The following is a 27,982-nucleotide window of genomic DNA, read 5'->3' on the forward strand; positions in this document are numbered from 1 at the left end:
CTCTTCTCACAATTTCAACAACAAAGACTGACAAAGTGAGGTGTGCCACGGTAATATCACATCGAACGATCTTTAATGGAAACATCGTCTACCGTAAAATCCTCTGTTTCGTCTTGGACTTGAAAAAATCTCTTCGAAAAAAATACAGCGTGTAGGAACACCGAACACTTAAAAAATAAGATTGTAGCGATCGCTCGCGGCGATTGTACCGACAGGGGGTACAGTACAATAACCCTTTTTCCGTTTCCTCTCGTCGTCAATAATCGCACCTCGATATAATTTACATCAAACGTTCTATGAAAAAACATTTACAACTTTCCTACTGTAACATTTAAGAGTAACGTGACCAGAGTTGCCGACCATCTTGCCAGATCGCAATTGTCATCCGTTAATCTTGATTCAGAGACCAGATGTATGGGGATTAGATCAATCGCCACGTGGGAATTTGCGTTTAACGATTTGACATACCGACATTGTTAACCGGGTTTCGAAGAATTTAACGACTTCATCAAAAATCGAGTCGTACGGTTAACGCGGAAAATAAACAGTTAACGAGGTATAATGCCGGCAACGTTATCAAATAAGCCGCCGTACAGCAGTCTCAATCGGTGCAGAAATGGGTGTAAAAAAATACATCGGGTGACTGCCCTATTCTAGCATATCATTTGAATCCATTAATTGTTAATTAGCTTCCAATTGTGCTGTCGATCTTACCAGAGGTAAAGTAACCTGGTTAATTACTCAATACGATTGAACATAAGTAGCGACAACCGCAGGTTTCACATTTACATGCGACTGACAGATAGGGGTACCGTTGGTGAATTGTGTTTTTTTTTCTCGTCGGAGGGGGACAAGCAGGTACATTTTAATGGCAGCAGGTACGTAGTTCCGTCAATCTGGTCACATTAATCAAAGTCATCCAGCCAACGATCCACCAACGGTGTATTATTGGATCCCGCGTACACATGTGTAACAATGACGTGAAGGAGGGGTTGTTCCTCGTGTATCGCGTAACAACGATTTGCATCGAAGGTACGATCGACGGTAGTCGATCGCCCGTTGATTCTAAACAGCTCTATCTTCTTCTCGCAATTCGACTCTACTTTGCGCGTATTTACGCAGGAAGAACTGAAAGTCTCCAAAATTGAAAGTCGGTGCGCGACCGACGGAACCGGATTGATAGGTTAGAATCGATAACGGTCGATTCGATTATCGAAGGAGCCGCGGCGACATTGCCGCCGTGCAACCGTGCACCGGCAGCAACCAGTAAATACGCGTTTCGAATCTAACTGGGACTGGTATTGACAGTATCAGACCGTCGTCTCCCGAAATATCTTCACCGACGAGTCCGCATGCTTGATGTGAATGTATCTGGTGATCGTAGACGCGGTGTTGTTGTTGTTGTTACTGCTGCCTCCACCGCCGCCGCTGTGGTTGTTGTTGTTATTGTTGAGCATCTCGCGACTAGTCAAGCCGGACATCACACCCGATTTGGACCCATCGTTCATCGTGTCTGCGGTCAGGAATCAATCATTCGGTGGATCGTCTCTCGACTACAGTAGAGCAGATCAAGGTAGGATCTTATTTCCTAAACGATTTCGACCGTGTTCCTTAAGCATAACGAGCTCCACTAACCCTGGACCTCCAAAATGGGCGTCGAGAATGCAACGTTTCGATCTATGCATTTGACATTGGTCGAATTCGTAAATGAAAATCAATTTTGTCCACCTAACGGCTAATAATGTTGATATGGACTGTGGATATTTATGCAAATTCCTATTTTTAGTCTAGCGTGATCACCGCTCAGTAGCAATAATTCTGTTTTTATTTTAAATGTTGAGGCTTTATATGTGCATAAAGATTCACAGTGCATCGATTATATGTCAGAAAATGATCTAATTTTGATTTTCTATGGATAGTAACGCTGTAAATGTTGATTTGGTTGCGTATTGCTATTCCCGCCAATCTGGATACGTTCGTAACGTGGAATTTTAAATTTGCTTTTACGTCGTGAAGGCATCCGCGCATGCGTGCTGGAACGCGAAGCGCGCACACAGGCCACGCGGGAAACCGTCGCATATTTGAACGTGGTATTAGAGTAGAACCGCGAATTTTCAAATTTACTTCAATCTGCTCTACCGTATGGTTTAGTGTTGACGGGTAAACACGTGTAACACCGAAAGTACACTGCGATGCAACGTGCAGAAAACAGCAACACGTAACATCGAACGGCATACACATCGAGGTTATAAATAAAAAAAAGTTGTATTAAATATAAACGTGTATTTACAAACGGGGGAGGAAACGTAATCGATAGCGTATGGGAGAGGAAAGGGGAACGTAATTGCAGCAGGACGTCGGGGATCAAGCGTAATAACTGAACAGCTCGAATCTGTGATCGTTTATTGGGTTCCGGTTCGGGGATCTTTTGAATCGGCTCGATCGAACGAAATTTACAAAATTAAGATTCGACTAAGTACCTATGGAAACGTGACGTTCTCGATCCTTTGACCGATTGTACCTCGAGTACAAAGTGACTCTTTTTGGCAAGACTCGAAAGTATAGGCTCGTCTACGTACTAACTTTACTTTAACGGCACTGACTATACCGCGAAGACTCGAATGGACACGAGGCCCATTGTTCGTTAAGGCACTGTCGTTGTTGTGGTCCTCGCGTTTGTTCGACGGTGTCTCGAGTTAATAAAAAAAAAAAAAAAAGAAAAAAAAGATAAACGAGGAAAGGCAAATAAGCTACGGAGGAAGCATCGAGAACTGAACGTAACGTCAAAGAAACTATCTCGTAAATAAAATTATTGTTTCTCTCTCAGACACACATATACGCATACATTCTCTCTTACCGCTAGAACGAAACTAACTTTGGCAGTCGAGTCCAAGTACCGGGCTACATGTGCATCACGCTAACATGCTACGGTAGACACAGTGAACTTGGCAAGGATACGATGCACACGGAAGTGCATCTCATTTTCGTGCGATGTCACTCGTGCCAAATCGTGTCGTTGTCAGAATCGCCGATCGATTATTGAATTTAAACTTTCGCGCGGTCAGCGGCTCCGACGACGTCACGACTGATCGAGCGGCCTCGTGCGCGCGGGTTATTTGAAAGTGCAAAGTAAACGAAGAGATACTTCCTAGAAGAATGAAGACGAAAGGGTGCGGAATCTGCGAGGTATGATGCGATCGAGTCTCGAGAAAAAGACTCGACGTGAAGTCTAGAAACAGATAATTGCACAATGTGGGGTCCGGTAAAACGTGAAATTAGGAAAAGTTCCTTACGAGTCCGTCAGATATATTGGTAACGCTAATATAACGTACGTAGTGGTCTGTACCAGGCATGCGCACGGATTGCCTCCGAGCCACGCCTACTCGGCACCCTACTATCTCTTTCTCTGACGTCACTGGCCCTTCGGGGCAATCCGTGTCGCTCCCGGGGCAAAGAGCGTTCGTTGCCCATGCCTGGCCTGTACTGGACACAGTCGTATTCGAGTACCCTGTTTCGTAAACTTTACACAACACAACACGGAAAGACTATGCAACAACGATATACTAATTATTATTCAACTGGTGTCCATGGAACAAGTACATATCTCACAAATGTTAATCTACATTCATTTAAAGTCGTTTGGTATAAAATAGAAAAAATTCTATCAAATTCGACAGAATTTATTCGTGGTTATTCAAAAGATACTGAACTCGAGAGTCTGCATTTGCTCCATCGATGATGCTTGTGTGGAGAGTCGGGCGATTAATCTTTAGACCACGGTGCTTGGGTTCATTCTAACCCGGCGAATGAAAAAACAAACAAACAAACGATCGTTTGCGAGTCTGGGCCAAAATGGACCCAAGTCCCGAGGTTCGGTGCACAACTCTGTCCAGCAAGAGTATCATGCGCATGCAGGGACGACACTGCGGTGGTGAAAACGTCTCGCGACATGCACTTATAACGGAACAAAGCGAAAAGGGGTGTGTCCGAACATGTTTGAATTGACTTCTTCGCCAATAAATTACACGTCCTCGGTCGAACGTCGAGGATGTTCGAAGAAAGTTCGGATGACTACGGCGTGTTAAATAAATAAGGAACATAAAACGCGGTGGAAAAGCGACGTTCACGATGTGGTTATGTCCTCTCACGACACTATGCAACAGCATTTCCGACATCTGCTCTTCTTTCCGACGATGTTGTGCTTACACCGCTCCGTCACTTTGTATGCCTTCGTCCTCAACTTCGCGTTCCCCGCATTATCGTCCTGACTCTGCGGGCGATTGCTCCTCGCGGAAGCGTTCGAGGCCACGATCTCGTGTTTGCTCTCGCACCCGTGGATCTCCGTTTCGTTGAACACCTCTATCTCGCTGCGCTTCACCTCCTCGGCCTCCTCTTTTCCCCTGTCTTCGGCTAATACTAGAATTCCACTTTTAATACTGGACGCACGGTGCTCGCCTCTCTTCTCATCGAAATTCCGCACCTCGTGATCGGGTGGTTCCCTCTCCTCGTTGTAAGCCTCTCGACTCGCTATCAGCTCGTCCAGGTTCTGCAAGAACAGATCCTCCTCGCTCCTCTTCCTCAGTCTGTTGCTCTCATCGTCTAGCTTCTCGCAAAGCTCGTCGGACTTGTCCGAGCTGATCGCCTCTCCGCTCAGACTCTTCGTTCGCCCGTCCGAGTAGGTGCTCAGCTTGTTGTCCGCGTAGCCAACATACTTGTCGTCGTGCAGGTACACGGAGCTCTCGTTCGACTCGAAGTTGCTCGCGTTTATGATGGATATCCTGGGTATGATCAAGTCAGGCGGTAGTCCTTCGACACCGTCGGGAGGAGTGGAGGTCAGGGACGCTCTGTCGACGAATCGGTCACCAAACGAGTGGTACGCCTGCTCTCCTTTGCCCTGGACCCAAGCGTGGGTCAGCAGATGGGATCTCTGCCAGGATACATCGCTGTTCGATCTGTTAGTCCTAGCTGTCCACTGGGGGTCTTCGTTGTTAGGCCAAGAACGGAGGCAACAATCGCTGGGACTCCTCTTGATGTCGATCCCCGGATCCTGATCCGTGTCCCCGACCTCTTGCTTCTTGTTTCGCACGATCAGCTCCAACTTGGACTTGAGCAGAGCCGGCGACACTGCTCTGTCGACGCGTCTCGACGAATTCGATGCCTGGACGGCGTGCAAAGAAGATTCCCGCTCGTTCTCCGCGTCTATGTCCAACGTTTCGGTCGTGGCGATGATAATCGCGTTCGGACTAGGACTGTCCATGCTATCCGGGGTGTAGGGATCATGCTTCAAGGGTGCCGCGTGCAACAAATTGGCCGACCGGTCCGTGTAACCGATCCGGCCCGCTCCGCAACTACTATTGTAATCAGGCAACATGGACAACAACTCCACGTAATCGTCTGGCACTCGAAAGCAAAGCTCAGGTGCGCGCGGCAAGCTGCAGCAGTTTATCATACCTTCGTCCAAGGCGAGATCAGCCCTCAAGTAGACTGGCTGCAAAAGGGGAAGAAAACACATGGACGATCCTTATGTATTATCGTGCATCGGTTTCGGTGAATAAGTGAAGAAGGGCGGCGGGGGCGAGGGCGGGGGCATGGGCAGTGGTAGGAGAGGGACGTTCCTCGTGTGGTAGTTCGGGCTCCAAGTCTCTAGCTAACGGTTTACGTGATTTCAAGGGAACTATGAGTAATACCAACGGATATACTGTTGAACAAGGTGAAACGTATGGTCACGCACGGTACCCGAACGTTAAATCGCCCTTTTCGGCCCCTTTTCTTTTCGGACGGCCTTCTTTTTCTGCTGATCGAAGGGATCAGCGAATGCTTTTGGGAGCTGGTGATCGTATGGAACACACATTATAGTCCGTGATTCCACATAGAATTCGTGAGATCGAGACTCGGCGAGGTCCGAGATGAATCGAAAAATGGTACTACATTGAACCAACTACACCGAGCAAGCCCCTATGTATAATGTAGTTATATGTAGAATAGAAACAAGAGATAGTGGAACGCTAGCAGAAATATAGGATATACGGGAAACCAAGATAAGAACAGGCAGACAGTTCATAGATAGGTACCTTAGTGCTTAAAGATTCATTCGAAACTCCAGAAAAACAGGCTGCACCATAATAATTAAAAGAATGAATCATCAGAATAAGAACTAGGAAGTGTGTAAGTATATGTACCCAGTATAATAAATAGAAAGGAAAGAGTTTCTATTTCGCTTTTTCAAATAGTAAAAAAATATTGTCGCACCTTATGGTCACCCATGCACGTAATCGGACCTACTATCCCGTATTCCACTGCGTCCGGCGACGATATCTGCGCAGACAAAAACAACAGAGTACACATAAGATCGACTGCTCGAAACATGTTCCATGGATTAGAATGTTAAACGATGGGATTTCATACATCTTGGACCAGCATTTTCGCTGTCGTGCTCAGTAAAATTCGGTCGCACCAGGCCGGAACCCGTGTTTGCATGTAATGCGAGCCCTCATTGATATCTTCCTCAAACGGGTAACTGGGCACAAATTTAATTGGAAATTCAAATAATCTTCCGTCAAAGTCTTCCAGCTCTCTGTCATATTCACGTAGCTACATAAATATATCGGTAATTTCATTATGGTCTTCCTAATTGTCGACGCACCACCATAAGCAACATTACAGAATCGATAAGAACCAACGACGAATCGCTTACCCACTCTCCGCTGTTCTGCATGAACACGTTCTGGTGCTCGCAGTGAGAAAACTCCTTTTTTCCTAACGTTAAAATGAGATCATCGTCTTTATTGTGAAACTGCAGCTTCGAAATGTTTCCCTTGTTCGACAGCCTTCTTTCTTGAGTATCTTCCGTCAATTTCTGCGAAAGTGAAACGAAATCTTAGCTTGTTTGAACAATAGGTTCGCACAGTAGATAAGAGCTGTATAATGTTTTTTCTTACTTTTATCACACCGGCTGTGTCTGTTCTAAAATTAAAGTCCCCGAATAAAAAGTATGGTACATTTGGATACTTGTCGTTATGAAACCTATCTAATGTATGCTCCAGCGCTCTTCTGCGCGTTTTACTGTATACGGATGGAAACTGTAAACGAATTATATCGAACGATCAACGAGTCTATCGTGAATTTCATTTTTTAGGTGATGGCTCTATGCTCTTACCGTTTCCATGGCGATGAAGTTACTGGCATCGTGAAACAAGTGTATATTTATGAGATCAAAAACTGTTCCACTGATGTTCCATCGTGTTCTCAGAAATCCTTTTCTGGACCATTTGCATTCTGGAAAGAACTCCTGCGGGAACTTTGCCTTCTCTTTGGTCGTGACTGCCTCTATGTTACCCGAGTGAACCTCCTTCCCACTTACCGGTACAAAAGTGCATTCTGTAAATGCAGTTCTAAATGAATGCATTTATGGATAGTGCGCAGAGGGTCCCACTTAACTTGAGCATTTTGAATACCTCGCTAAATTATCGCTAAAAGGAAAACATAATCAAATTGCAAGAGGCAAACATTAACAAGTAAATGCTCAAGTTAGGTAGGACAATCCAGTATACTTCGAAGAATGAGGGTGTACAGTACCTTGGAAGTCCCATAGTAAAACATCCTTTAAGGATTCGTGCACAAAGTAAAAGTTTCCAAGTGCCTGTGAAGATAATTAATGGTTGAAGAATTTATGTATACTTCTTGACAAGTACAATCATTCATATTTATTCTCTATTTACATACCGTAAAATGTTCAGCTGAGGAGTAATCCTCGTCTAAGAATACTCTGATTTTGTCGAACAGTCTTAATTCTTCGGACGACATAAGCAACCTGTAAAGTCACAGAATTAAACGGTGCTCTGCTGAGATCTTGAACTTTTCCTACTAGCTAGAAGACAAGCTATATTCTCATTCTTTTTTTACATTGCTCCCCCATGAATATCACTCAATAAACTTTTCTTTTGAAGCGGCTCGCTCAACTGTAGAGTCACGCGTGGCCATGCTATTTTTATCCCTTTCTGCCAGGTGTGCGTTAAACCACATTCAATATTGTGACCAAGGAAACCTGTTTGTCTTGGTGTGCAGTTTATAAAAACTTCTACAAAGCCTTCTAATGCATAGATTCTTTAAAATAAGATGTATCTTTTGTAACACAAAGCATTAGTTTCCACCCCATTAATTCAGTTAGGCTCTCAAATAGGTATGTCAATGGAAACCCTTCGACCGAGTCTCTAATAGGATTTCCTAGAGAATCTTTTCCACAGGTCCCAAAGAATGTGTGTTACTAAAGGTTTAATTACCTAACAAAGTCCTCAACGTGCCTCATGCTTTTCTCATAATTTTTCCCACCCACTTCTTGGCAGTGCAGAGCAATAAACTTTGGATCCAGCCTCAGTATAGTCTGTGGAAAGTGATCACACTGTCAATGTAAATATACGTTGTCTGTTTACGGGATGACAGTGCATCTTATCTGCAATACTTACAGATAAAAATTCCTCCGTCCAAATTTTCAACATCACGCTAGGCTGCGAAAATGAAAATAAAACGTTGCTCTTATCAGTCTGATTGCTAGTAGTTACCGACGTATCGACGGTCGGTAAAGGAAGTTTCGCGATTTCGATACCGATCGGGGAAAATCGGGGTTGATAACGACAGCCGATAAATATCGGATAATCAAAAATGCTTCTACCGCTTCTAGTGTCGATTAACAGTGATCGTATGCTTAAACCAAGTTTCATGTAACTAATACCTATTAATTTCTTCAACTAGGTAATCATTTACAAAATCGGCGAAATCGAACAGATTACGAAACGAATCATCACTATTTGGACACCGGAAGGAAATCATTTTATAGAAAATCATTGTTGGATCGTTGGTGATGGAAGCCAAAGGTAATTTTATTATTTATCTATAGTGATGAAGACGGCAAGAACTTTATTTCCACCTAATAATTTCCGTGTCCCGTGCAGAGATTCACGCGGGCCGTTAACCAAGGTGGGATCTGGATGAAGTCAGAGCGTTGCTTTCGTACGCGTAGCATCGTGTCGGACAATAAGGAAAAAGAAAAGGCAAAAGTTGAATGAAGAAGGAAGGAAGGAAGAAAAGAGGAGACTCGTGGTGTAAGTGTGGTTCGCGAGAATAGCATAACGATGTAACTCTCCTAATTTTTCATCATGCTCGACAGATTCCTTCGGACACGTTCCTTAGCAAAGACAGCCACCCCTTTAGGTAAGGTGAAAGTTTCGCGGAATAACTTCCCCAATGGATCACGGTAGAATAAAATAACATTGAAGAAGTGCTAAGTATCGTATAAATTCCCATAGAAGCCATTTAATATCCTGAGAGTCCACGGAAAAACGGAAGAATATCAATTTTAAAAATGGTTTGAAGTGTACAATTGTTGGTGGAATATCTGGTGTAAAACGATGTGTATAGATCAAGAAATAGATTTTCCCCGTGAACTTTCCGATCGCAAAAGTCAGAAATGTTTAGTGTTTCGATTCTTCGGTAGTTCTACCATCGAAATAGATGGATTCATGGGAGAAAAAAACCTAAAGAAAGCTTTTGCATCGTAGATACAAAACTCGCGCCAACCGCGATCATAAAAAGGAAGGTGCAAAGAAGGGGGAGAAAGGAAGAGAGAAAGAAGAAGTAGGTCGTGTCACGTAGGAACGTGTAAATCGTGAGGCGCGATCGATCGTTCAGGGTCGCGTGCAGTCGGCTCGGAAGAAAAACATCGGAAAAATCGCGTGTATTTCTGTACGTACCTCCTCGAAAACGCTGCCCACGTTCGCGGTGACCAGTAGTACCGGAACACTGTCACCCGCCATGCTCTCGGATCCCGTGGGTCTCGAACAGAGGAAGAAACGAAAGAAAGGAAGAGAGAAAGAAAAGAAAAGAAAAGTAAAGAGGGGAAGGTTCCGAGGAGGCTGAGAGAAGAGACGTTCAAACGCGTCCCACGACGACGTAGAAGAGGGACAGGGCGACGCGCGAGGCCTGTCACGAGCACACTGTCCACTGGCAACTGTGTCGAGAGTGGCAGCCAGCTAGCAAGCTAGCGAGCGAGCAAAGCAAAGCAAAGCTAGCGAACGAGCACCGTCACTCGGAGAATTAGGTTCCCGTGGGCGCACTGGCAGCACTCGGCACTCGGCACTCTCAGCACTCCGTTGTGCACGTTCCCAGTAGAGGTTTCCCGAGAAAGAGGCGAAGTCTTCTCACCCCTGGCCGAAGGAAGGTTCGCGCGTCCTTAGGGAGCGATCAAACCCTGTGGCGAGCTGCGGCCACGGTTCCGCGGCGTGCACCGGTCGCATCAAACCTCGCACTGTGAATACGACACATTATTAATCGAATAACGCGAGGCTCGTTCGCGCGCACCAGAGAGAAAAGTTGTGCGGTGCGGTAAATATATCCCTCTATCGGGCAGAGCGAAACCACGCCTACCGCAGACGTCAATAGGCAGTGCCGTGTGCCGCGTTCGAGAGAGGAGATCCCGGGGCCCCGACCTCCGCGCTCACCTCCGCCCAAACGAATCCGACCGCCGCCGCGCCAGATTCTCTCGAGCTTGCAATCTACCCGACAAGCTCCTCGACTATGCCACAATTTTTCGATTCGTCACACTCCTACGACGTACACGAGAAATAGCTATTTTTTTAGACACTTAACACAACATGTAACGATGTAAACAAACCACTTGTGCCACCGTTAAGCCGGTGTAATGTAAAGTAGATACTCGAGAAATGATTAGGACATTCATCCACTACTATCTACGAAAAGATAAAGACCGAACAACAGATTGTTTGGAAAATAGTATTTGGCTAACGGAATCTCTGGCAACAAATATAGTCGACCATTCTATAACGCGATTAAGTCGTACCGCGTTATTAAAAACTTAGAATTAGTACAAATCAGATCAAACTAAATTCAATTTCGTACAAACCAAATGGCAATTTTTGCTCCGGCGTATAGGAGGATACATATTCATATTCATATTTGACCATATAAATTTTTGTCGAATTTTTCATTGGTTTTCTGCCAAACGAATGTCCTAATTATTTAGACCATATCGTGTTACGTATAAGCAAATTTGATATCTCGAAAGCATTAACTTTGTCAGTAATATACAATGAGAATAGTATGAAACATTTTTGAAATACACTAGCGTCTAGGGTCTTTTATGTAGTCTAGCAAACCCAGGCTGAAATGTTTCCTTTTGAACAAACAATTTGAATGAACCGCCACGATACAAGCGCCGAAACAGGCCTTCGTGTCCACCAGGAAGCCACGATGAAAGATACATATCTTGCAGAAACTGTTTCTTGTCCCGAACCAAATGTAATTGTAATGCGATTGTCGATTCGATTACGTTCTATCACTGGCTCGATCATTTTTAATAAAAGTACAGAGAAGCTCGTAATCGAATCAACTTTTAATAACGCGTTTAATAACGTGTAATCGAATTACATTTTGGCCAACGCTGGTCTTTTCTGGGAAACCCCGGGGAACCTGTATTACCAGAGATTTACTGTTCGCCGGTTGGACTCTTTATTTCTGATCGTTCCTGAATCGTGTAATCACTGGAGTACTTCCCGAAGCATGCTGAGGAAAATGTTGAAGCATAACAAGTCCTATATCGACATCGCACACTTTGAAAGCGAAGCTGGTGTATTCCAAGAATGTTTCCCGCGGTACTATAATTATATGTAGTTTAATAGTATGCGACCAACAAAGTCAGCGTCGAGTAAAAAGAGATTGCGAATATCTAGCACGAACGAAATTGCAAAAATATGGGCCGCGGGCGTTGAGGGAATGCAGGACAAAATTCACGTCTCTGTTAATTATACATTATTAACACTAAACCCACCGTCACCGGTCGAATGACCGACTTTATACATTTTTTTTATTCAAGTACGCATTATAATAAAAAACAGTTTCATAAGGCAACGCGTGCTAGTTGCCGTTAGTAGGTTGTAAGTAGGTTTAATGTTAATTATAAACAGAACAGTTTTAGGGGCTTTTGGGGTCGTAGAATCGAATTCCGGTGTTACTCATTTGCTGGAATGACAAATTAATTCCACCTATTTTAGTGAAACGGGCCGCTGTGCATCGACTTGGTCGAATAGGATTTCGCGTTTCCCGCGGGCCCGTTGTTTCGCGATCCATGTAGCCCAGTTATCGGGTATTACTAAAAGCGTCACGATAATGAACAGAACGGAAGTGTTGCGCAGATAAGGGCACAAGCGCGGCTGCGACACGATGCTGCACAATACCCGTCGACAGAAACCTGTAACTCAATAGGTGGAAATCGCTCGAGACGCGCCATGCACAATAAAATTGTCACGGTACATCTCCAATTATCTACAGTTATAATATTTTCGGATATGAAAAACGGAGGAAATTAGGTTCGTCGTCCTCTCGACTGGTACGCTCCTGGGAAGCGTTGTCGGAAACGATGTTCCAGCTGCGCATGAGGAGGGCGAAACGCACGCGCTCTTCTGCTCCGTTTGCCATTACATACACCTTGCATTTGTTTTTTCGGCAAGCTCGAATCTGGTTCGACGGTCGAGCACGACGACGACGCCGACGCGACGGTGTGCGATCGTCGTCGCGACGTCGTAGACGTTCATGATAAACAGAGTCTCGGGAAGCGAGCCCTTTTCGCCGGTTTCTCTTGTGGTCGATCGTCTTCCGATCTAGCCAAAGGCATCGGGAGTGCACGAACCGGTGCGGCTGAGTTTTTCCGGCGTGCACTCGCGTGCATCGCGCGTCGTCTGCTCGCCGCAACCCGGGACCGGTTTGACTCTCTCGTAAACCGATATCGTAAGCTTGTCGGTTTCGCTCGCGGGTGTCGCAGTTGAAACGCGATAGACACCATAAAGCATCGTGCTCAGGCGAAACGCCGGAGCCTTGAGAACAGCGTTCAACTGTTTCCCTTTGTTCCGTTATCCGTGCGTTATCGAATCGATAAGCGTCACCGGTGATCCAGATCCGCGACACCCTCTACAGGGAAAAGCAAATCCGTGTCTCTCTAGCTCCGGATAGCCATCGGCCTAGACGCGCTTGTACCCTTATCTCGGGGAGTCTTGTGATCGAATCGAATTCGTTGAATCGCGTTCGACGTCCTAGAGCAACTTGGTAAATCCGTCAGCGGGGATCGATGACCAGGATTCGCGGTTGCGCGCGATCCTGCTCGGAAAACGCGAACGAAAACGCTCCGGTCGGCTGGTAACAGTCGCACGCGTTGTTTATTGACACGCGGCAACCATGCTCCCGGTCGTGATGCTGTCTCTGTTGGCGGCGATGGTCCTCGCCACCGCCGAGGACATCCTGACCACCGAGGTGTTCGTGATCCCCATCAAACCGGAGACTTTCGAGTGGAGCAGCGGCGACGGTAAGACGAGAAAACGAAGACCACGCCGGATACGAACAATGACCGTGTTGCATCGCGTGGGCGTCGCGTGCAACGGAAATAATCCGAGAACGGGGCGAGACCGTCGCCACGGTCGGACGTTTCTATAAATTAGATGGAATTAATTCGAAAATCTGCGTATCATCGAACAGGTTCAAACGAGGTCTTTCCTACTGCAAATCAGTCTCATAATCTATGTGACACACTTTGAATCAGTATCTAGCAGAGAGCAAGGAAGAAGAAAAAGGAGAAGAATGGAAAAACAATACGAGGATTAAAAAGACTGCAAAGAACCGGCTGAAAACCGTTTCGCAATGCAAATATGTAGTTAACGATGTAGAACAAGGGGCGTGCTTATGAATAATTTATAGTAATGTTATGAATGAAATGGATGGTATTCCGAAGAAATTCGCGATCGTATTTGTCGCGTCGAAATCGAGCAGCGTGGGCTCGCGTCGCGAATAGAAATCGCCCGGGACTGTCGAACGTCGTGTCGGCCTCTCACAGCTGACGATGTCACGTGTATCGATGCTTTCTAGCGCGACGTCATTCGAGAATCGTAAACGACGCGCCTCTTCTCGTTTTTCTCTTTCGGTCTGTCTCTCTTCGTCGCACGATACGATTTCCTCAAACCGTTCATGAATCGTCGTAGTCTCTTTCTCGGAAAGACGCGTGAAATCCTTCCGACTAAGCAAGCTAAGCGACACGCGCCCCTTGATTACGCGGAATTCGATTAATCAGAATTTATCGGTGGGACTTGGTCCTCTGATGGATGCGTCTCGATGATTAATCCCGAGAGTACGTGTCTCTTGGTTTCTTTTTTTAGGACGCGCCGATCAATTTTCCTATCAACCCTCTTTGTTGAACGCGCCCGATCTCCCACCATGGATTCACTACACGTACAGCAAGAGGGACCATCAGGGATTTTTGTACGGCGTTGCGCCTAAGGACCAGAAGTACTTCCAGGTTCGATCGTTTAGTCCCATAAGTGTGCCGAATCTTTTTAACGCCGGTCTCTCTTACCGCCGATTATTCCATAATTTTTAAAAGCCAACGATCCGTAGCTAAACAATTTTTAGTGGATCCGTCAACAGCAACAACAGTTTCAATTGTTAACCATCCAAGAATTTCGTTTCACTGTCAGGTTATAATTTAAAAGAAAACTTCTAAGCTTCCTTTAGGTACAATACAACTAACGAAAATCATATTATTCGGATCCCGGTCGATAAAGCGTTAATTAATCTTTTTCTTCCACCGATAGCTAAAGCGCTAAACCCAGAAAGGCTGAGCCTCGTCCTATAAGATTACTCTATCTATGATATGTCTATCTTAAATAATATCAGAAGGCTGCTTTAATTTTGTGTCGACTAGATGAAGAGTAGACGATTGAAGAAGTATGATTTCAGCTGGGGATCGTGGGCTTGAACAAGCACACGTACGAAACCAGGTACAAAGTTCTGGACATGAACGTGCTGCAGAAAGAGAACCTGACCAAGTACGAGGTCCATCTGAAAATCGATAATTTGAACGTGGAGGACATGTTCGACCGTAACAGAACCGTGGAGCTCCTCGATATATTTAGGTATGTAAGTATATCGATAAAAAAGCAACGTTATAGGTGTGCAACCTTGGGAGATACGAGCCCAACGGCTAATCCCTCGTATTTATAGGAAAAAGCTGTGGAAAGAAGCCACCGATTTGTATGTGACTTTCCTCGCCTCCGCGATCGAGTTGGGCGCCCGTCTACCCTTAAAACCCAGCGAAGGTGAAGGGTGAGTCTTCACGATTCTACAAACCTCACCATGTTCAGGTTTCTTCAAGTTTGCTGCTCGTAAAATACTTTCAGCCACCTTCGGAACGAAATGAAACGAACAAAAGAAAGTTATCGGCTAGGCAAGAAAGCTCGCGTCGCTTGTATGTACGCTCAAAAATGAGTGTGTTTAGTTAACAATTAGCAATCTATTTAACACTAGGTTTACAGAACACTGAAAGCGACTAAATTATCAGCCATTTTTAAATAATATATACTCAAAGAAATAAAAAAACTTGAATAATTCCTCGTGGATGCGTCTCTACAATCTCAACAATCGTAAAGTAAAAATTTTAGAAGCAGTCACGAGCTCGATAAATTCCAACCAATTGAGACCATAAGAGATCAGACTACGAAAAAGTAATGGAAGCCGAAGCGCGATTCCTGGTTAAGGTGTAGTCTAATCCAGTTTGCATATAATTGATCTCCAAGGGCGCAAACTTCCTTGGCTGGGCGATATAAAGGCAAATTAAGGGAGCGTGTTTGCTTTTCCAAGAGTAGCAAGTTCAGCCGATAGAAAAAAGAAAGTCGTTATCGCGGTTCCGTTAGCGTGGTTACGGCAATCGAACGGTTCAATGAGATTCAGTGTTTTCTTCGATATACCATTGACGCATTAGTCGTTCGATCAACGGAAAACAACGCGAGTGACGCGCGTCCCACGCATCCCTCTGTTTCTTTTTTTTTTTTTTTTTTTTCTAAACGAAGCTTCCTGCGCTGGATAGCGATAGTTCTCGCGGTGTCATGAAACCCGGAGCGATCCACGCGCGGTTATTGTAAAGCGTTCGATCCGAGAGATCTCTCGATCTGCTTTGAAGAACGCGCGCGCACGTCATCGGAGATAAATAGTCATCTTTGTTAGCGCTTGAGAGCTGGGCTCGAAGATTGTTGTAACATCGATTTCGGGTACGAAGAATCTTTTACTTTTACAAAGAATCGCTTCGCAACCGAACTGCAGATTGAATGGTGCATATTGCTTTCTGAAAATGACAAGATAAAATTTATTCCGACTCTGTGCCGTCTTTGTTGAGGTATATACTTCATGAAAGAAATCTCTTCAACAATTTCCCATGAAGGCGTCTTTGTAATTTCAGTGATTTTAACCTTTAGCACTCGAATGGCGACTGTAAGGCGCCACTAAAAATTGCTGTATCATTATTCAAAATATTTTTTACATTATTAAATTTGTTTGTATTCAATAAATTACTAAAAACTTCAGTATTGTACGAGTAAATTGCACCATTTTCGTATGTATGACATGAAAAAGATCTATAGAAGGGAAATATTCTAGGTCGGAAGAAATGTTTCGTTTTGGAGTTAAAATAGCTTCGTGTGCAAAGGGTTAAAATAAGGCACCGGTCATTTCACCGTGGCAGGTTTATTATATTTAAGGTTTATTTAACGCTATACCTTGTCCATCGAGACGAGGCAGTAAACGTAAACATAGCCGCTCGACTGCGACAGAGTCAATGTTAGCAAAGGACGCACGCTGGTACTTCACTGTCTCGTCTAGTTGGACAGACCATAGTTTACGGCAGAGTCGTCGCTGAGCGAGCCCCACCATTAGTTTGCCGGTGCTCCCACTCTTCAGTCACTACTTATAGCTTGACTTTATCTCCAGAGCCGGGGAACTGGGTCCTGTGGGTCGCACGCTATGTACCCAAAGAAATAAAGTTGAATAATTTCTCGCGGATGCATCTTTGCAATCTCAATAACCGTGAATTCAAAACATTAGAACGCGTTGTTCTGACGCGATCCCAGCGTTAAGAACTTGTTAACAGATGATATACGTTTCCACTTAACGTCTGCATTTCACAAATGACTCAGAACATTTTTGTTCGGAGAATAAAGGTTCCTCGTAGCTGCTTTAATCAGAGGCTTCAAGTTTCAAGCGTTACTGAAACTTTGTTCGTATTTTCAGTTTTATCGAGCGGTCAAGATCTATTGGATCCACGGTGGATCCACGAGAAACTTACCAACGTAATAGCGATCGGAACTGTCGGAAGCGTGACTGTCCGTCTCGGTTTCCCGCCAAGTCGAGGAGTCGTTCGATGCACTTATCAGTTGCACTCGTCACGAATGAGTAACGGTGTCAGCACTCGTCACGGTACCAAGCGACGGACACCTTCGTTTCCGACGAAATGACTCGTCAACGCGCGACCATCATCGGTTCGTCATTGTGAATAGTAGGCGTCTCGAGACCGTGGCTCGCTGGTTCTCGAGCATTGTCACGCGTCGCGATCGCTTAACGAGAATCGTCCCTCGAATTGTTTCCAGTTAAATCGAATCGTTAGCGAGTTCACTGACGAATCAGTGGTCGCCAGATCAAGCGGGAATGTCGAAATTTAGCCTTTCTCGGGAACACTATCCAATCCGGTACCCCGCGCCGTTTTACGCCGAGGACTTCCATTCAAAACACGTTAAACCCAAAATTTATTACTAGACTGCGGATTCTATGCATATATGGTAAACATGAGTAATTGCAATTCAAAGCAGGAGTTTCAATGTATTGGTCCCGGCTTAGCAAAATTATTAACACGTACGCCACCACCATTTATGCGTGTATATCGTTTCTTACCTGCGCTGTCAAAATATTTTATCAAATGCAACGCTTCTCCTTTATGAAATATTTATATGGAACCTCTGAACATTATGCTGTTCTTTTACGACTTTAACTAGCAAAGAGTGTACAACTAATTTGACTGCATATCTTTAAGTAAATCGCGAGATTGTGAACGTCGCATACGTGTGACGATAACAGCGAACGTGTTGAAGGGAGAACGAAACTCTTGTTTGGTTCCTGTTCGTTGTAATCTTTGTAAACAATGTTCTTTCCACGGATCATTCGGATGCAATCGAAGCAATTCATACGGTAAACGAAACTGTGTATAGTTCGCTTCTGTGACGCGTACCTAAGCGTTTAGATTCATTACAGTTCTGTCTTAAAATATACGAATGAAACATTGCGAATGGTTCGATTCCTCTTCGGATATATTCTAGTAAGAGCATATTCTTTGAGAGCTGGACACATTGATTGCTGAAAAAGCTGTAGAAACTTTTTCAACGTAACGTGTCTTCGCATTGGAAACGACCCGGCGCGAACGTGTTAATTACTGATTCAGCTCTGCGGCGCGGCGTTACGCGGATCTATAGAAAAATAGTTGCTCCACCAGCACAAGCATGACTGTACAAATCTGGACAACACGGCGGTGGACGTGTTAAATCGTAAGAACAACTGTATGTCGTTGGAACGAGCGGAAAATACGAGCTGGTGTTTCGTCGATCGGTATCGCAACGATAGCCGAGACTCGCGAAACAGTTAGCGTCGCGGCGAAACGACGCAGATTAGTCGCGCGCGTAGCCGAATGTTGTATAAGCTACACATACGTATAAGTAAGTTGCTAACGTAAGTGCGACATTGTCAGAGAGCTCTCGTACGAGTCGGCCGACTGAATGGCTTCCGGCTGGCTCGCTCGCACGCACGCACGCACGCACGCACGCACGCACGCACGCGTATCTCCAATATGTATACTCTCCGAAGACGTCACCGCTTCCCGCATTACGCGACGATGCACCGTCGGTGAAAGTTTGTCATTGACATCGTTAACTGTGAACGCGACGAGGAAGCGATCGTTTCGGCGCGCAACCAGACCGATACTGATACTGTTTCTGAGAACCAGACAGTCGCGTCGCGTCGCCGCCAGGCCAAAGCGATACGCAACTCCGATCCACGGTTCCCGAACCGATATAGCCGATCGACCGATAAGATCGTTTTATCTGGCCGCTTTATCTGGATCGCGTCGCAAACAATACTGGAAACCGAACGTTGGCCGGTTTCTATTTCACACAGCGACCAATCCGTTCGAGTGCCGCTCCGCGAAAATCTAGTCGAGAAAATGTTACAAATCAATCGATTCTCCAAATAAGTTACAAAGCCTGTGACAGCATGCATTTCAGTTCGGTGAACATTTTATAAACGGTAACGGAAAATCAGTTTGACTCTACAGACTGATTAGCCGGCACTTATGATGGATTAATTAAACACGAAGACATTTATTAATGTAGGAACCGTTTCGAATTATGGTAACCATTTTTAGCGGTGCTGCTCCTCGATTACACTGAAACAAAATGTTAGATACGTTCGGTTCTTTCTTCGATTTGAATGAAAGAACTGAAGATGCGTCTGATAAGATGAATAGCGCTTGAAACACAAGCATCGATCTAGCTCGCATCTATTAGTTTGGCAAGAAAGTCATTTCGGTTTTCACTAATAGATGGCTTTATGTTTTGTTTGATTGATTTCTGTTAACGTTGCGTTTGTTTTTCTTCTGACATTTTATAACCGGCATCTTTTAGGTTACTTTTGAAGCAAATTACGCGTAATTTTGATTAAAATTGTTAGTTCTGTGTCAATTTGAACATAGAGTGCAAAAACGAACATTATAGACACATGTTGCTTTTTTATTTCCGTAGAGGTAAAAAAGCTGCCGAGGCTTACAAAGATATATGTGAAGTTTATGGTGTGTATTGCTTAACAGAACGCACGTGCCAGAATTGGTTTAAAAAATTCCGTTCTGGAAATTTCTCACTTAAAGACGACCAACGTTCTGGTCGACCATCCGAAGTTGATGATGACCAAATGAAAGCCATTATTGAATCGGATCATCATATAACTGTCCGAGAGATTGCAGACAGGTTAAATGTCTCGCATACAACTATAGAATATCGTTTAAAAAGTCTCGGAATCGTTAAGAAGCTCGATATTTGGGTTCCACACGAATTGAAAGAAATTCATTTAACGCAACGCATCAACATATGCGATATGCATCTCAAACGAAATGAAATCGACCCTTTTCTGAAGCGAATCATCACTGGTGATGAGAAATGGGTTGTTTGCAATAACACAACTCGAAAACGATCATGGTCCAAGCGTGACGAATCAGCCCAAACCACACCGAAAGCTGAATTGCACCAAAAGAAGATCATGTTGTCAATTTGGTGGGATTACAAAGGTATTGTGTATGTTGAGCTGCTCCCAAGGAACCAAACCATCAATTCAGATGTTTATTATCGACAACTATCAAAACTGAACATAGCAATCAAAGAAAAACGGCCAGAATTGGCAAATCGCAAAGGAATCGTGTTCCACCATGATAACGCTAGGTTCCATAGGACTTTGGTTGGGGTGTGATGTCACATCCACCATATAGCCCTGACATTCCACCACCAGATTATCATTTATTCCGAAGTTGACAAAACTCTTTGAATGGTAAAACTTTCACTAATGAGGATGGTCTGAAATCGCACTTGGATCAGTTTTTCACCGAAAAGGATCAGAAGTTTTATGAGCGCGGAATTATGAAGCTACCAGAATCATGGCAAAAGATCGTAGAACAAAATGGAAAATATTTTATTGATTAAAATTCATTGCTTTGATAAAAAAAATTGGATTTTATTTCACCTAAAAATACCGAAATTACTTTCTTGCCAACCTAATAGAACAGCTGGACCATCGGCGGTAGGGAAAGATCGGTATGAAAACGAAGTACAGAACGAAAACGAAACGCTCCAGATGCTGCAGCTTCTGCTCGTTTCGCTAGACCGGAACAAGGCCCGTTATTGTCCCCCGATATCGCGAGGACTCTATAGATGTAGTCTGTCCAACGAGGCGAGGCAATGATGCGCCAGCATGCGTCCTGTGCTAACTATCCGAGTAGGGTAACTTCAGCTCTGTCGCACTCGAGCGACAATGTTTACTGCTTCGTCTCGTTGGTTTCTGGCTTCACCGAAACAGCGATCCTCCAACCAGGGCTAACATCTTCTCGCAGAATCGGTAATCGTTATCGGAACTGCGCGTCGGCGTTTCGCACATGCTACTTTTGACGGCGTCGGATGACGGAAACGAGCGTGGAGTCCCACGATGATTCTAACGAGCAATTATCGAGGCACCCGAGGAATCTCCAGCACCGACGAATCCGTATTGACGCATCTTAGGCTGGTCTGTTCATCATAGTTGCGAAGTGAATCAATGGAACGGCCCGTTGTCGCTGGGAAGAGATCCCTTCCCGATCGTGTTTTATAGTTGTCGTTCGGATGTTGTGCGTACGTTGAACGGATGGTATTCACCGCGGAAAGAGGAAAACGGAAAGCGCACCTCGCCGGGATTGTTCGTAACTTTCGACCGAGATAACGGGAAGCAATAGCACGCAAGCAGGAAAGCCGTGACGCACTTCGGGAACTGAGTCGTACGTGACGCGATCCACGTAGACGGCTCTCGTAGGTGTTTCCCCCGAAAACACCTGCGACATCCTGAAAGCAAACCGCCCCCGAAGCGTCTTGTCGCTCTCCGCGAGTGTTTTGTCTTCAAGCTAAATCACTTTGCGATGTCAGTGCTCTGCAAATGGTTCTCTCCTTCCTTCGTAGCGTCGCTCCGTTTGATTAATTGCTGCCGATAACGTTCCGCTTCGATGTTAATCGATCAATTTCGCTTGTGATGAATAGACTACAGATTTTATGCATTTGTGATAAATGGACTGCGGATCTTTATGCAAAATAAAAATTGTTTCCAATAATTACAGGACACGGGAACCAAACACAAGTTTATTTCTCTCTCTTGTAGTTTTATTAAGCTGCAAAGAATATGTTAATACTCTCAAATGCTTTTAATCCTCCTACTATCAGTAGGAGCAGCCTTTATCGCATGTCCAACGGAAACACACCCTAAAATGTATCCTTTCGAATAGTAAGCGTTCTTTTCTTTCGTATTAGGGTCGTGGTGAGGCTAGGCAGTTCGATGCCCTTCTCGCAGGAGCTGAACGAACTACAAGAGGAAGTAAAGCCTCTGTGGAAACTGCCTTCTTGTCCCCGGGACTTCAAACGCACCAGCGTCGAGAGATTGTTCAGGGAATCGCGATTCGCTCTGGATTGGTGTTCCTTCAGACTGGCACGTACTCTTCTTTCCTTAGCTATATGAAAATATCGTGACCTGACGTTGTTTTCTTTCCCTCAGGTGGAGCAAGAGCAGCAGAGTCTGCAGCACGAGAGCGCCAGGCGAGGACCTAGCATGAACATAATCGGAGCAGACGTGTTCGAACACTCCGAGTGGCGATGGGCCAGGTCAACAAAGGCCAGTATACCAACTAGGAGCTATTTCAAAGAGATCGCCACTACAATCTTCGTGCCCACCGTGCTGCTTCTCGTGCTGGCCGCGTTGCTCAGCACGGTACTGTGCCTGAACCACGAGAAAATGTGAGTGGCTGATCTTGGGGCCCGTTTCGACGATCTACCTCAACACTAGCGCGTTCCCCGCGAACCTAGCGCGCTTAGTTAGAAGGTAGCAGATTGCTGAAACCAATCAGAAGCTGCTAAATTGTGAGCTGAAAAGAAGTCGCTTGGAAGGGCTCGAGTCACACGTCTTTTCGGCTCTAAAGAAAAATTAGCTACAGCGGTCACACATACTACGTAGCGTGTGCCGTCAAAGCCTAAACATCGGGATTACGGGGTACTACATACATCCAGGGTGGAGACTCTTTTCAGCTCCCAATAATACCTCCGGGTTCGACGCGATAGAGTTCCGGGAGAGGGAATAATCTCAGTCCCACACTGACGCGGGTCTAGACTAATTCTAATCAAAGCTATCCGTTTCTTCTTTGCACTGTTCGCTCCCTTTCGTCGATACCCGCGAATGTAAACGGCCAACAGCGCGCGTGTAAATTGTGCTCGTTCAGATCACAGGGGAGACCACATCGTGAAAGACGTTCGGCTGCACAATGGGTCGCAACGTGAAATATTTGTCATTCTACCACGGACCACGTGAGCTCGGGGAGTGAATTCCGAGTGTGATTTCTAGTTGCGTGCAGGAACGAGCACAAGTGGTAGGGGCGCTAAGAACCAGATAGAGGGGGGCTACTACGACGACTGGTTTCATTCATAAACGGCCACGATATCTGGTCAAGCGGTGACGCAACGGCGCCAGCATACACGTATGCACGATTGCAGAATACGATCGTGAGCGCAAGTAGCGAGTCGCGAGCCGCGTTCCATGATAAACGTAATCGATGCGCCGCGTCGTAATTTGCAGGCACGGGCCCGGATCGATCGGAAGCCGGCTTTAGAACCTGTAATTTGCCGCGCGATCGATCACCTTCGCCGAGATCATGCTCTTCGAGACGAGCAGCTTTTTTGAAAAAGAAAAATGTTTAAAACATTCGCGCGAAACCGTCCCCGCTTTCGTGGAGCGAGCGTACAAGGATGTTTGCGCTCCGCTAGTATAATAAATACGATTTACGCAAGCGAACGTAATGATGTTTAGAAGCGGCAATAAATAAGCGATTTTTTCGTTGGACGTGCACGTGTACGTCCATCGCGGGTATTAATAGATGAGGGGTTCGGTATTTCGCGACCCGTGCGCCTCGACGTTGCTTACCGCACAGTGTACTTATCGGCGAAGCGTACCGTTCGCATGTATCGTGTACACGCGACACGGGACCATTCAATGTGACGCGAATAGTATGTAGAACCGGCGAGCCGGAACGTACGCGTGTGTCGTCACGTAATTAGCACTCCCCGATATACACGGACGATTCGAATTTTTATTCAACCCCTTGCACTATGATTTCTATTACAATTTTTTGAAAAATAGTATTAACCCTTTGCACTCAACGCTCTTTTAACTTCAATCCAGACATTTCATTCGATCTATAACATTTTCATTCTATGTCCATACGAAGCTCTGTGTATTTACTCATGTTACACAAAAGTTTTTAGCAATTGACTAAATACAAATAAGTTTAGCAACGTGAAAATTGTATGAAACCATGGTATGGTTATTTTTAGTGGCACCTGAGTCGCCGTTCGATTGCAAAGGGTTCAATATAATAGTTAGTCGATTCCGTTCGAGGTCTTCGCCGCGAGTCAGACTCGATGTTACAAGACGAGAGGTTAACAAACAACGACGCGCCAAAGAGTTGCGTGGGCGTCGAAAAATGTGCGAGAGGTCTGCACCAGTGTCACGCGACGCAGCGGATCAATTGAGCCTCGTCGCGACGGTTGAAGAGCAGATCGGAGTGCTCGTCGTCAGCTTAATCCCTGTTAATTACTCGCGCCGCGTTAACAGAGTGCAATAACGCCTCTGTATCGGCCTGACAGACAGAAGCTGGCGCTCCGAACACGCTGACATTGTCTATTTATAAGCAGACGAGCCTGACGATAGCGTCACCGATTATTCGCGCCTGTTGTCGCAATTGGTTCCGACCTTTTACCAGCTCCGTTTCGAATTTAAGAAATCGCGAGGCGTGGCCGTGACATTCGATGGAGCCGAACACGCGTTTACAGCGGCGCTTGTAGAGGCATAGAGCGGCTTAGAGGAACACGTTGAAGGCCATGGGAATGATAAATTTCCGGTGTTGTTCTTCACAATGTTAATCGACCGTGTATCCGTGCACGCCTCGATTCGTGCGCGAGTTTCATTTACAATTACCCGCATGGAAGCAGCGGAACGGATCGGAGAATAGTTCGTCAGTGACAGTGCTTCTATTTAAACCCTTGTGTAGGCAACCGGATATACGTTTGCAACATTCCGCTAAAAATTATCCATGTTCTTGTCAAGGTATTGCGGAATTGTGTTGCATTTGTTATCCCCTTTGTACTCTTAAGTCGATCCACGTTGTTCGAGCGAATCTTTTTGTAAGAAATTTTGAATAATGAAACTTATTACTTGGTCATACGTCTGGTTGCGTACTCGCAAGGGGTAGACTATAGCAGGACGGAGTGTTGTCGCAAAATTTGATTGTCAGAAATGATACTTTGTCACGCTATGTACGAGATTATACTACCAAAGCTTGTAGACCACAGTTATTTAGGATAAAGCTTGTCCAGACTGCGGATTTCATGAATTTATGGCAAAAATGGGTGGCTGTAACTTCAAAGGAATTTGAGAATAACAACACATTACTTGCAACTTGTTAGGACTATTAAAGAGGATAATAATTACTACTTGTCTTCTGTGAATTGCGATAGACAGAAACCGTGTTTATTTTGCAGACAAATCCGCAGTCTACTCATAACTGTTTGAAACAGAGTCTTTACATAACAGTTTCTAACAGTTATCTGCGGAAACGTTTCAAGCCTTGTCCGATACGAAGTTACCTTGCCGTTCAAGGGTGCCGCGGCTTATGATCTACACGCACGCGATCAAGGTAGTTGCCATCGCGTCGCAGATAATGCGGGTTACGCGAAATAAAAAAGCCATCGGGGATAGGACGTTACCGGATTATGATTCGCGGAAGAAAAAGCGTGAATGATAACGCGAGAGCGGAATCCATTTGAATGGTCTAGCACGGCTAGATCTAGTCCCGCCCTGTTCGATTCTTTAGACAAAAGCAACAATGCGCTTTGCAATTCCATAGGGACGATCCCGAGTCCGAGGATTACTTCGACGAGTTGTTTAACGTTTTCCTCGACGAAACGCGTGGAGCAGCCAGGTACACGCGACCCACACCCATTAACTCGTGTATACTAATTACTTTGACGATCCCTCTCTAACGCGTACGAGCTACTAATCATCCGCGTACGTAAGAATTTTAACGAGCGCGATTTAAAGAGACGATTCGCTTTCCGGTTGTTGCGGTTTCTAACTGTTTTCCTAAACTGAGTTTCTTTCCTGGACAAGAAAAACTTGCGCGGACCGCAAGCTTGGTATCAAATTAATAATAATTGGACAGCGGATTTTATGGATTTATAACAACATTGAATAAGAGAAAATTATAATGATAAAGCGAAAGAACTTTCTATTTGTTTTCTATTTCGTGAAATCGGTGGGAAATAAAAAATGTTGGCATTGATTGCAAAACACAGGAACTAAATCAAAATTTCTTTCTTCTTTTAATTATCTTATGAAACTGAAACTAACACACTGATGCCCTAAAATTTTTTTAATATTTTCACTGCTCTAAATTGTACATCATAAATCCATAAAATCCGCAGATTAATGATAAACAATCACCGCCTACAAGCAGTCGCCGGTTTCGCACGGTTGTCGCGTTGTTGTAAAGTGGTTCGCCTAACTTTTGCCACGCTTCAGCTAATCAGTCCCTAGATTAGCTCAGGATTGAGTAGCTGGAGCGTGTACACTGATTAGAGATTAATCAGCGGTTAGAAAAATCTTTCTTCCTTTTATTCTACTAGCGGAGAGGAGAGGCAGAGCAGATCAGAAGGAATTGGCAGCAACAACATACAAATGGTCCAGTACGCTGCCACCGAAAGGGGTACCTTGAAGTCTCTCGCAGCTCAGCCGCCCAGCCCCAATGATTCTTTAATGAGGAGTCCTAGGTAGACACATTGAAACACTCTACGATTCGTCCTAATTTTGGCTATTACAGGATCCTAAAAGAAATTATAAATTCCTTTTCCAGAATCTCCGACGAACGGTGCAACCCGTACATTCGACCAAACCCGCCGCCCTATACAGGTCCAGGCAATTTGTAAGTTCAGTGTCGTATGGATTTTTTCTGTTAGCTTTATCAGTTTTTGTTGATGCGGTTCGTTTGTTCTTCAGGACCGGAATTCGAGCAGATTTCTGACTACACGAGGAGCCAGCCAAGACGTGGTTCTGTTGAGCGAAAAATTAGCTCCGCTGTTTATCCGCTACGAATCGCAAAACCGTCGAAACTGGCTCCGCATCGTTTGTTCATCTCTTCAGGATTAGCCATCTTTGGTAATTAATTAGTTCTGGCCAGGGCTTGAAAACTGTTATCGTTAGACTGCAGATTTTATGCATTTATGACAAGAATGGGTAGGTTTGATCTGAAGTAGTAAACAAATTAAGATAATTTAGGGACATTGACATATTATTTTCAAGTTATTAAAGTAATTATGAAAAGAAGAACTTTTTACTTGGTTCCTTGTGCCTTGCAATCGACGCAGAAAATCCTTATTTTGCATAAAAATCCGCAGTCTAGTTATCATATCGATTTCTGTTACCGAAACGATTGTGAAGAACGTTCGTTCTGGCTTTATGCATTTATAAGAAAAACGAGTGGACGGAATTTAGAAGAAGTGCAGTAGAAACGTTCAAACAATTTAAGAATGTCAATATGTTGTCTTTGCATTATATTAAGATTGTTAGAGAAGAAAAGTGATATAGACAATTGATATAGACATTTTTTTATTTTGCACAAAGATCCGCAATCTAGTTATAATGAACCGAAATCTCCAACTATTATCTATTTCGTAACAGTTCTTCCGAACAGAGGTTCTTTGAAACTCTTTTAATGAGAATCTTTATATAACAGTTATATTTTTGGAACCGTTCTATACCCTGGTTCTAACAATCGTAAAAAACACGACGCTTAACATTACGTAGTCCTGGAAATAGTGTTTTATATACTACGTCCGGCGCCGGATTATCGCCGGATTAGCATTTAAATGCAACTTTATTCACAACGAATCCGCGTGTACATGTTGTTCAGTGGTTTCTCGATGATATCTCAGGATATAAACGTGACGTCTTCGTTTTTTCTTTCTTTCAGTAGTCATTACACTTAGTTGGAACATACTAAGGTACATACGAGTCGCAGAAATGACAAATGTACATTAATTATACGTAATGATAGTAAAAATAGTAACATTTATGCGCAATAATAAGCGATAAACGATGCATATGTATCTGCGAATTACATAATTGTATATAATTACTGAACGATTCCCAGAATTTTAATAAATGGAAACAAATTGAAAATTGTTTTCACTTTGCATCGTGTCACTCTCTTCATCTTTGGTAATCACCGTTATTA

General features: G+C 44.5%; 2 protein-coding genes across 6 annotated transcripts; one reads left to right on the forward strand and one right to left on the reverse strand.

The window, feature by feature from the left end:
• The first annotated feature begins 1,044 nt into the window (after positions 1 to 1,044).
• On the forward strand, positions 1,045 to 27,946 carry Scgalpha (sarcoglycan alpha). Of its 3 annotated transcripts, none has more exons than XM_076794778.1 (9): positions 1,045 to 1,573; positions 14,211 to 14,350; positions 14,791 to 14,966; positions 15,055 to 15,156; positions 21,960 to 22,134; positions 22,201 to 22,439; positions 26,376 to 26,519; positions 26,603 to 26,671; positions 26,746 to 27,946. In XM_076794778.1, the coding sequence occupies exons 1-9, from the start codon at positions 1,366 to 1,368 to the stop codon at positions 26,768 to 26,770; spliced, it is 1,278 nt and encodes a 425-aa protein (XP_076650893.1). In that variant the 5' UTR covers positions 1,045 to 1,365; the 3' UTR covers positions 26,771 to 27,946. The 3 variants fall into 3 exon arrangements, with proteins under 3 accessions (XP_076650893.1, XP_076650895.1, XP_076650894.1); XM_076794780.1 differs by lacking the exon at positions 1,045 to 1,573 and adding an exon at positions 9,226 to 9,250; XM_076794779.1 differs by lacking the exon at positions 1,045 to 1,573 and adding an exon at positions 11,933 to 13,366.
• On the reverse strand, positions 1,506 to 19,416 carry 5ptasei (inositol polyphosphate-5-phosphatase A). 3 transcript variants are annotated; one of them, XM_076794763.1, is made up of 13 exons: positions 17,168 to 19,416; positions 9,747 to 10,300; positions 8,463 to 8,504; positions 8,280 to 8,380; positions 7,723 to 7,810; positions 7,576 to 7,639; positions 7,157 to 7,377; positions 6,939 to 7,079; positions 6,695 to 6,856; positions 6,406 to 6,591; positions 6,250 to 6,315; positions 2,584 to 5,488; positions 1,506 to 2,539 (listed from the first exon to the last, which is right to left on the reverse strand). In XM_076794763.1, the coding sequence occupies exons 2-12, from the start codon at positions 9,807 to 9,809 to the stop codon at positions 4,145 to 4,147; spliced, it is 2,478 nt and encodes an 825-aa protein (XP_076650878.1). In that variant the 5' UTR covers positions 9,810 to 10,300; positions 17,168 to 19,416; the 3' UTR covers positions 1,506 to 2,539; positions 2,584 to 4,144. The 3 variants fall into 3 exon arrangements, with proteins under 3 accessions (XP_076650878.1, XP_076650879.1, XP_076650877.1); XM_076794762.1 differs by lacking the exon at positions 17,168 to 19,416 and having other exon boundaries at positions 1,801 to 2,539; positions 9,747 to 10,358; XM_076794764.1 differs by lacking the exons at positions 8,280 to 8,380; positions 8,463 to 8,504; positions 9,747 to 10,300; positions 17,168 to 19,416 and having other exon boundaries at positions 7,157 to 7,391.
• Positions 27,947 to 27,982: the final 36 nt, after the last annotated feature.

The sequence above is a fragment of the Halictus rubicundus genome, chromosome 10 (assembly GCF_050948215.1).
Source record: "Halictus rubicundus isolate RS-2024b chromosome 10, iyHalRubi1_principal, whole genome shotgun sequence".
NCBI lineage: Eukaryota > Metazoa > Arthropoda > Insecta > Hymenoptera > Halictidae > Halictus > Halictus rubicundus.

Coding starts and splice junctions, on each gene's coding strand:
- 5ptasei (XM_076794763.1), bottom strand. CDS start 9,809: ATGGCGGGTGACAGTGTTCCGGTACTACTGGTCACCGCGAACGTGGGC. Junction 8,381..8,462: donor GGACGGAGGAATTTTTATCT/GTAAGTATTGCA, acceptor CACTTTCCACAG/ACTATACTGAGGCTGGATCC. Junction 5,489..6,249: donor CGTGCATGGGTGACCATAAG/GTGCGACAATAT, acceptor CCCCTTTTGCAG/CCAGTCTACTTGAGGGCTGA.
- Scgalpha (XM_076794778.1), top strand. CDS start 1,366: ATGTATCTGGTGATCGTAGACGCGGTGTTGTTGTTGTTGTTACTGCTG. Junction 14,967..15,054: donor GAGCTCCTCGATATATTTAG/GTATGTAAGTAT, acceptor TCGTATTTATAG/GAAAAAGCTGTGGAAAGAAG. Junction 15,157..21,959: donor AAACCCAGCGAAGGTGAAGG/GTGAGTCTTCAC, acceptor CTTTCGTATTAG/GGTCGTGGTGAGGCTAGGCA.